The 10,000-nt window shown below is 41.9% G+C and overlaps 2 protein-coding genes across 4 annotated transcripts in view; one reads left to right on the top strand and one right to left on the bottom strand.

The window, feature by feature from the left end:
- LOC137647027 (obg-like ATPase 1) overlaps positions 1-5,317 on the bottom strand; it is a 39,340-nt gene extending 34,023 nt beyond the window's left edge. Inside the window, exon 1 of the mRNA XM_068380141.1 lies at positions 5,149-5,317. Coding sequence (XP_068236242.1) covers positions 5,149-5,296 — 148 coding nt within the window. The 5' untranslated portion in view covers positions 5,297-5,317. The remainder of the gene's footprint in view (positions 1-5,148) is intronic.
- LOC137647028 (obg-like ATPase 1) overlaps positions 1-10,000 on the top strand; it is a 242,122-nt gene that overhangs the window by 152,262 nt on the left and 79,860 nt on the right. The gene's annotated exons all lie outside the window — the stretch shown is intronic.

Genomic DNA, 10,000 nt, shown 5'->3' with positions numbered 1-10,000 from the left:
TTGACCTCCTGGTGGGCGAGAAACTCGATGGTTTGGGTACCTGACAAGAGGAAAGTATTCCCTTGATTTCCTTGTAGAACCCTTCGACCAATCTTTAGTTCTATCGAGGTGTCCCAGGGATTCTAACCACACACCCAGCCACGAAATAGCCTGCATGGCATACTTCGCTACCTTCTCCATGTTTAGGACCTTAGATGTGGAGAATGCCTCTATAGAAGGATCAAGAGGCAAGGAAGGAAACGGCTCGTCCGAAACTTCACAGTATCTCCTCAGCTCCACGAACGGCAGCGGTAGGAGTTTCGAGGGTCAACCCACACAGAGGGAACTGGAAGACTGGGCTATTGGGGCGAACGCCCTCTTCCGGGCACCCTTTAACCCCTTATACCAAAGGAAGTCTGCACTGGCCTTGGGAGGTCACTCAGTGTCATACATGTGGTCAAGGAAATTATCCTTGCCCTCTTGAGGGGCTGTCGTAAGGTCAGCTAACCTCTTATTGGCCCTCATGTAGGCCAAGACCTGCAAAAGGGCATACTTCGACTCCTTCTGTTCTGCCTCCGTGTACTGAGGACTAGTAGCCCTAGGGAGATAGTAATCATCATGATCTTAATGATCATCAACCCACGAGCTCTCATCCATAGGTTGGGGTCATAAATAGTTGAGACCGCTGGAGCGTCACTTGCCGACGTCCGTGTTGCGGCTGGGGAGGTCCCTCGAGACCTTTCTCGAAGAAATTGTGCTGCCCTGGCTGTGGTGTTCTTAAGAACCATCTTGGAGTCCTTCGTCTCACTCCGAAGTGGAAGGACTTCCTCCAGAAGCGATGGTCTGAAGGACTCCCCCCACCAAGTAGAGGGCTAACTGTCTCCTGATTAAGGAATTACCACGGGCTGCTAAGTCTCCCTAGAGAAGGGGGCAACCTATATCGGCGACAGATGGAAGATGGGCATCCAAGATCTTGAACCTGGTCTTGTACGAGGATGGAACCTTCAAGAGGAGGAGTCTGGTTCTTCATTCTCCTCTTCTTCTTAGTTGCAAGCACCGGCATCAACTGAACTTGTGAGAAATCCTGTTGAAGCAGTCCCACCCCTCCTACAGCTACTCTCATCTTCTTGATGAGAGAGAGGAACATCTATGGGAATGGTGCCTCATAAGAAGCTGGGCCGGCTACTTTACGCCTGGGGTCAGACGGAGGAGAGGACGAACTGAAGACCGACTTCTCCCAGAGGTACCTCGGAGTACTTACCGCTAGCTAGTCTGAAGGATGAGCCCCGTACGAGACATCTCGACGCACTGCCAATACTAAAGGGTCAAACCATGCAGGCTGCTTTCCTGACCTAGGAAGGACGGGAGTCTCGCTAGGAAGGCAAAGCGATGGAGATCACCTCCTAGGAGACCGTGGCCTTGGTACCTAGAATGAAGGGGAGTGAGGTCTCTTACCTGCGATGATAGGCACTGGCATGGACTCATGCTCTGGCTTGGAAGAGCAAATAAGAGATGAAGCTATCTGAACACTTGAAGATTCCTTCCGGATGGTAGCAAAAGGAACTGGATACCTGCGTGCGCGGACGGGATGCCGAATGCATTTTTGCCGAAGGACAAGAAGCAGAAGCCAGGAAGCCGAACGGACAGAATGCCGAACAGACATAATGCCGAAAGGACACAAGGCCTAACAGACGTTAAGTCGAACGGACAAAATGCCGAATACTGCTACGACTAAGTGTAATTATAAGCAAATATATATATTTTTTTTCCTTTAGTCCAGTAAGAAAATCAATGATTATTTTTTTTTTATTCAGAACACCTGTAAAAGACAAAAGGACGTAGGCCTGAAATAAAAGTAAAATGCTTGATAATCATTTTATTTCTACAATATACTACATACAATATGTGTTTATTTAAAAGATAAAATGTGTCGGCTGGGTTAAAAAAAGTGTAAAGTATAAAGCTGCTTGCCTAAAGGAGCGGAGTCAAATGTGCCATCGGCAAACCATGCTCGTTTTTTAGATAATAATTCCAAGTTAGTTTCTGTCGATAAAATTGTAACGGAGGTGGTTTCATAAAGACGAAAATTCTCGCCACGGCTTGTCTTATCCAAGTCTTCACTTTCTTCATTCTTTCTTGCTCGTCTTACCATTCTTGCAAGTGTTTCTCTTTTAGGTATAGAACCAGCAATGCTGAGTGGCAGTTCTTCCAAGACTTTATTAATTATGCGGCTTGTTACCTCTTCTGTTTGTTCTGCTGAATTCTTCATTACAACCAAAGATTTTAAAATTATATTATGAGCACCGTCAGGAGGATGTGAATGTTCTGAAGCCTGTCCATGTTCGACATCACTAATCGTTCTAATTCTTGCATTGCACTCTTTTCGTCTCTCACATCTCCAGTAAGTAGTTGCTTTAACAGTTTTATCGACAACGTATGAATATCCATTATGAAGTAACTTTCGGCCACCACGTCCTGTCTTGGTAAATTCCATGGTTAAACTGGCTTTTTTAAACAAATAAATTCCATAGTGAAATTCGAGTAAAGGAAAAAAATATAAATATAAATAACTACAGAGCATGAATAGTAAACTAGCATATTGTTACTTAAAGAAGTAGTTAAATAGTAATTATCAAATTAGTTAAAAGTTAAAGTTGGAAGAAGAAAACAATCTTAAATACGGTATTTTCTTATTTTTTTATCCATTAACGATACTTATCATTTACATAATAATTTTCTTTTTTATTTATGGCTGAAAGATTAAGTGATTGAAAGAATGAATAGATAAATGAAAGAAATCATTTATCAATTTGCAAGAGAGATATCTATATAGAGTATATAAAAAGAGATATAGTCATTATTCGGCATTTTGTCCGTTCGACTTAACGTCTGTTAGGCATTGTGTCCTTTCGGCATTATGTCTGTTTGGCATTCTGTCCGTTCAGCTTCCTGGCTTCTGCTTCTTGTCCTTCGGCAAAAAAGCATTCGGCATCCCGTCCGTGTACCGATACCTGCAATGCTAGAACTCCGCTGGAAGATGGCATTTGCTGTCGCGCCCCCGAGAAGAAAAGGGGAAAAAGCTCAGGCAGGTTCAGGATGGACTGGATTAAGAGCAGGCCTAGATCTAGGTGAGGGCGCTAAATGCACACATTTAGGAGCTGGGCTTTTCGTCAATGTCTTGGAGGGTTTGATGGATTGACAAGGCAAACGTTGAAGGTGACGAGCAGGCTAAAGAGCCAGAGCAGAAGGGTGGACCTCCTTATGACGATTGGGCAAGTGATGATCACGAGCTGGCAAGTTCTTGCGAGAAGGAAGGTCTTCACCTCTGCGAAGATGGCGACTGGACAGTGATGGCAAACCGGTGAGGAGCCCCTGAAAGAGAAACGGTGATTGCGAGTTGGCGAGTGATGATCATGAGCTGGCAAGAGATGATCAGACATTGGTAAGTGACGATCGCAAGCTGGCAAGTGAAAATCACAAGCTGCAAAGTGACGATCACGGGAAGGGAAGTGACGATCATGAGAAGTGGAGTGACAGTCACGAGGAGGAGAGCGACAATCACAAGCTGGGAAATGAAGAGGAACTGGGGAACGACGAGTAGCTGATGAACGACAAGAAGTCAGCAAGTGGCAATCCCGAGCAGGAGAACAACAAGAAGCAGGTGACGATCAGGAACTGGTGAAAGGCGAGGAGACGACGAGTGACGGCCATGAGGTGACTAGTGACGATTATGAGGAGAGAAGTGACAATCATGAGCAGCTAGTGAGTGACGACCACAAGCAAGGGGTTGGCTATCACGAGCTGGGGAGCAGTTATCATGAACAGGAGAGCATCTAGAAGATCGTCACGGTAGTCTCTCTTGACGAAGGGTAGAGGAGAACGTCTAGAGAGGCGGCGAGGACTACGTTCCTCAACGAGGAGGAGAAGCGATCCCTATGGTGGAGAGGGCTCCTGTCATCAACAGCATGCTGGAGGGGGAGGTGGAGAGGCGAAGTATTGTTGACAGTGAGATTCCTTAGCAGGGGAGTCAAACTCCGAAGGGCTGGATGTCTGCAGAGAGGCAGGGCGACATGTGAAAGGTAACTGCGAAAGGTAACTGCGATGGAGTATCAGGGGAGGACCTCACCACAGAACAAGGGAGGTGAACACCCGCAGGAAAAACGTGCCTTAAACTTTGTTTCCCCCAAAAAAGGCTGAGATGACTCAGCAGGGGGAAGAGCGCAGTCTTTGGTGGCAGCAACTGCAGGTGATGGCGGAAGAACAACAACGTCCGGGGTGTGAAGCTCAGCCCTCAGCTGAAGAAGCTCCATCAGGGCCTACTTAGAAGGGGGACTGGTCACATCCTAAGAAGGCCAGATCTGCAAAACTTCAAAAAGAGAAAAGGATCCCCACCCCAAGGAAAGGGGCAGAGCTGCTTCTCTAGGGGAAGCGACACTGTCCCTCAAACAACCTGGTGTTAACTGGTCTACACTCCTGTCCAGAAGAGACAGATTGAGCAAGAGCTTCGGGAAGAGATTGGGTAGGTCAAGGAAGGAGTCCGAAGTTTCTTCAACTTCGAGGAAGACCCCGAAGGCAAAGAATCTCTTTTGAGCTTCTTGCGCCAGCGCCCAAATCTCTCCCATTAGGAGGAAGACCACTCCTGGCATTCATCGCAGGTGTTACCCCGATCACTACGCCGTCCTCGGCAGATCGGACACAACGAATGGGGTTCGGTCTCGGCGGGGGACATGATGGTCGCACAAGAGCGTCCTTCAGGTCCTGGACAGGTCGGCATGATGGACAGTAGGGAGAAATAACAAGCATATCGGTGAAAGAAAAAGTAAAAAAAAAAAAAGATTGGTCAAAATGGCAAGTTGTTGGAGAGGTGAAGAGCGGTAACGTCCGTTCTTGGCCATGAAAAACGCCAAAGTGATGAGACAATACTAGTGTGTGATTGAGCGGGGTAGTGGGCTACCGCCTCGCTAACTAGAGGGCGGGTAGTTATGCCTCGCTTAAGAGTCTTATGGTTAGTCTTCCAGCTTTGCCGAAAGTATAATCCCTTCAAATAGCGGAATGGTTTGTATTTAGTATCGGAACAATTAACCATTAAAGACTAAGAGAATATATGAGATAATCAACTTTTAAAATAGAATAACATCCAATATTGCAAAATTACAATAGAATACTTACGGGTCATGTGGAAAAGAGCATCACAAGCCTTAATGTGTGACAGGAAAGCATTACCAAGACCTTGCCCCTCAGAAGCTCCTTTTACTAATCCAGCAATGTCCGTTACATTTAGAAATGCCGGAACTTTACTGGAATTAAAATAAGACATGGATTAAAGAAGGCAGGTATTGTTTCTTACATGTTTAATGTTCCTGGTATAATAAATCTAAATATTCTAAAGAGCACATCAAAATATGGTTAATATCCAGTTATTCATCAACTAATTCTTTATCATAATTGATTAGTCAGCAAATTCAACTATGTCATCCCATTCCAATGATGCCATTAATAATAAATTTTTCAAAAGTTTACTTCATTTACCATCAGATTTCACTCTAAATCAAAATTTTTTTCCCATTCATTAAGAAGTGATTATAGAATAATATTTAAGAAATTTGTTTTATATAATCTTCTCTAAAATAATGGTAAGGCAGTGTGATTTTGTGCATAAAAATTTATATTACTTGAAGTGAATATGTTATTCCATAATGATTTACCAATGAATAGCCAACGATAGATATAAAACTACTACTCGTCAGTAATAATGGACTTTATGTTGTACAGAAAGATAATGAAAATATCCATTTGTTTCCTTTGACACAAGAAGCATTCTATAATGTATAATTATAAGGTATCGTAAAGTGCTGTGATTTTATGTGTAAAACCGGTATGTTCATTGAAGTGACTGTTATTCCGTAATAATTCCACGATAAACACCCGTCGAAAGATATAAAACTACTTGACAGTAATAATAGACTTTAAGTTATAAAGAAATGTAAAGAAAATATCCCTTTGTTTCCTTTGATACAGTAAGTATCTTATAATGTACGATTTATAAAGCATACGATAAAGATATATAGGACACGAGAGAGAGAGAGAGAGAGAGAGAGAGAGAGAGAGAGAGAGAGAGAGAGAGAGTGTGTGTGTGTATGTTGCTTACGTTGTGGGAGGGACTTATGGGAGTTAGAGGTGGAGAATTGAATAATACTATGTTTGTAATATATATATATATATATATATGTGTGTGTGTGTGTGTATGTGTTGCTTACGTTGTGGGTGGGACTTATGGGAGTTAGAGGTGGAGAATTGAAGAATACTATGTATGTAATACTATATATATATATATATATATATATATATATATATATATATATATATATATATATACATATATATATATATATATATATATGCATATATATATATATATATATATATATATATATATATATATATATATATTTATATATATATATGTATATATATATATATATATATATATATATATATATATATATATATATATATATATATATTTATATATATATATGTGTATATATATATATATATATATATATATAATATATATATATATATATATATATATATATATATATATATGTATATATATATATATATATATATATATATGTATATATATATATATATATATATATATATATATATATATATATATATATATATATCTATATACATACATACATACATACATACACACACACACACACACACACACATATATATATATATATATATATATATATATATATATATATATATAATATATATATATATATATATATATAATATGCCCCCTGTGGCCGCGGGGGCATAAAACAATTAGAATAGCGCCAACGTTATCCCTGCGTGTCGTAAGAGGCGACTAAAAGAGACGGGACGAGGGGGCTGGGAACCCCCTCTCCTGTAAAAGTATCCTGTGAGACAGCAACAAAGAGATGGAGCTGGGGGGAGAGTGACTGCTCCCCGCACTCTAGTTTTGGGGTGTTTGAATGTGCGTGGATGTAGTACGATAGAGAGTAAAAGATGTGAGATTGGAAGTATGTTTAGAAGTAGAAGGATGGATGTATTGGCCTTGTGTGAGACAAAGATGAAAGGAAAGGGTGAAGTGATGTTTGGTGAAATGTCTGGTAGAGTGTCTGGGATTGAAAGGGGAAGAGCGAGAGAGGGTGTGGCTTTATTGTTGAGTGAATGGATGACAGGTAAAGTAGTGGAATGGAAGGAGATATCATCTAGGTTAATGTGGGTAAGGGTTAGGTTGGGTAGGGAATGTTGGGCGTTTGTCAGTGCGTATGGGCCAGGTAGTGAGAAAAGTGAAGAAGAGCGGAATGAGTTCTGGAATGAATTAACTAGGTGTGTAGGACTGGGTAGAAGGAATTATGTAGTTGTTATGGGTGACTTAAATGCTAGAGTGGGTGCTGGAGAGGTAGAAGGTGTCATTGGGAAATATGGCGTACCAGGTGAAAATGAGAGTGGTGAGAGACTGGTAGATATGTGTGTTGAACAAGAGATGGTAATAAGTGCTAGCTTTTTTAAAAAGAAAGATAAAAATAAGTATACATGGGTAAGAGTGGCAAATGGAAGAGTAGTAGAAAGGGCATTAATGGATTATGTGTTGATAACTAAAAGAACGTTTGGAAGATTGAAAGACGTGCACGTGTTTAGGGGTATGGCTAACGGTATGTCTGATCATTTTTTGGTGGAAGGAAAATTAGTTGTAGCAAAAGAGTGGGGGAATAGAGTAGGTGGATGTAAAAGGGAGCTAGTGAGGGTTGAAGAGCTAATAAAACCGGGGGTAAAAAGTAAATATCAGGAAAGGTTGAAAATGGCATATGACGAGGTGAGAGTAAGAGAAACTGGTAATTTAGAGGAGGAGTGGAAGTTAGCAAAAGAAAATTTTGTTGGGATTGCAAGTGATGTATGTGGCAAGAAGGTTGTTGGAGGCAGCATGAGGAAGGGCAGTGAATGGTGGAATGAAGGAGTGAAGGTAAAAGTGGAAGAGAAAAAGAGGGCTTTTGAAGAATGGCTGCAGAGTAATAGTATAGAGAAGTATGAAAAATATAGAGAGCAAAAGGTGGAAGTAAAGCGCAAGGTACGTGAGGCAAAGAGGGCAGCTGACCTGAGGTGGGGTCAGGGACTGGGACAGTCATATGAAGAGAATAAGAAGAAGTTTTGGAAAGAAGTGAAGAGAGTAAGGAAGGCCGGCGCAAGAATTGAAGAGACAGTGAAAGATGGAAATGGAAGGTTGTTAAAAGGAGAGGAGGCAAGGAAAAGGTGGGCGGAATATTTTGAAAGTTTGTTGAATGTTGAGGATGATAGGGAGGCAGATATAATTGCGGTTCCAGGTGTTGAGGTGCCAGTGATGGGAGATGAGAATGAGAGAGAGATTACAATAGAGGAAGTGAGGAGAGCACTAGATGAAACGAGAGTAGGAAAAGCATCGGGTATGGATGGTGTGAAAGCTGAGATGTTGAAGGAAGGGGGTGTGACTGTACTTGAATGGTTGGTGAGATTGTTTAATGTGTGTTTTGTGTTGTCAATGGTACCAGTAGATTGGGTCTGTGCATGTATTGTACCACTATATAAGGGTAAGGGAGATGTGCATGAGTGTTGTAATTCAAGAGGTATTAGTTTGTTGAGTGTAGTTGGAAAAGTGTATGGTAGAATACTGATTAATAGGATTAAGGATAAAACAGAGAATGCAATCTTGGAAGTACAGGGTGGTTTTAGAAGAGGTAGGGGTTGTATGAATCAGATTTTTACAGTTAGGCAGATATGCGAGAAATATTTAGCAAAAGGTAAGGAGGTGTATGTTGCGTTTATGGATCTGGAGAAAGCATATGATAGAGTTGATAGGGAAGCAATGTGGAATGTGATGAGGTTATATGGAGTTGGCGGAAGGTTGTTGCAAGCAGTGAAAAGTTTCTACACAGGTAGTAAAGCATGTGTTAGAATAGGAAATGAGGTGAGCGATTGGTTTCCGGTGAGAGTGGGGCTGAGACAGGGATGTGTGATGTCGCCGTGGTTGTTTAACTTGTATGTTGATGGAGTGGTGAGAGAGGTGAATGCTAGAGTGCTTGGACGAGGATTAAAACTGGTAGGCGAGAATGATCATGAATGGGAGGTAAATCAGTTGTTGTTTGCGGATGATACTGTACTGGTAGCAGACACAGAAGAGAAGCTTGACCGACTAGTGACAGAATTTGGAAGGGTGTGTGAGAGAAGGAAGTTGAGAGTTAATGTGGGTAAGAGTAAGGTTATGAGATGTACGAGAAGGGAAGGTGGTGCAAGGTTGAATGTCATGTTGAATGGAGAGTTACTTGAGGAGGTGGATCAGTTTAAGTACTTGGGGTCTGTTATTGCAGCAAATGGTGGAGTGGAAGCAGATGTACGTCAGAGAGTGAATGAAGGTTGCAAAGTGTTGGGGGCAGTTAAGGGAGTAGTAAAAAATAGAGGATTGGGCATGAATGTAAAGAGAGTTCTATATGAGAAAGTGATTGTACCAACTGTGATGTATGGATCGGAGTTGTGGGGAATGAAAGTGATGGAGAGACAGAAATTGAATGTGTTTGAGATGAAGTGTCTGAGGAGTATGGCTGGTGTATCTCGAGTAGATAGGGTTAGGAACGAAGTGGTGAGGGTGAGAACGGGTGTAAGAAATGAGTTAGCGGCTAGAGTGGATATGAATGTGTTGAGGTGGTTTGGCCATGTTGAGAGAATGGAAAATGGCTGTCTGCTAAAGAAGGTGATGAATGCAAGAGTTGATGGGAGAAGTACAAGAGGAAGGCCAAGGTTTGGGTGGATGGATGGTGTGAAGAAAGCTCTGGGTGATAGGAGGATAGATGTGAGAGAGGCAAGAGAGCGTGCTAGAAATAGGAATGAATGGCGAGCGATTGTGACGCAGTTCCGGTAGGCCCTGCTGCTTCCTCCGGTGCCTTAGATGACCGCGGAGGTAGCAGCAGTAGGGGACTCAGCAGTATGAAGCTTCATCTGT

This window comes from Palaemon carinicauda, chromosome 9 (assembly GCF_036898095.1).
Source record: "Palaemon carinicauda isolate YSFRI2023 chromosome 9, ASM3689809v2, whole genome shotgun sequence".
NCBI lineage: Eukaryota > Metazoa > Arthropoda > Malacostraca > Decapoda > Palaemonidae > Palaemon > Palaemon carinicauda.
The sequence above is the reverse complement of the archived record's forward strand: the minus strand, read 5'-3'. Positions and strand labels throughout refer to the sequence as shown.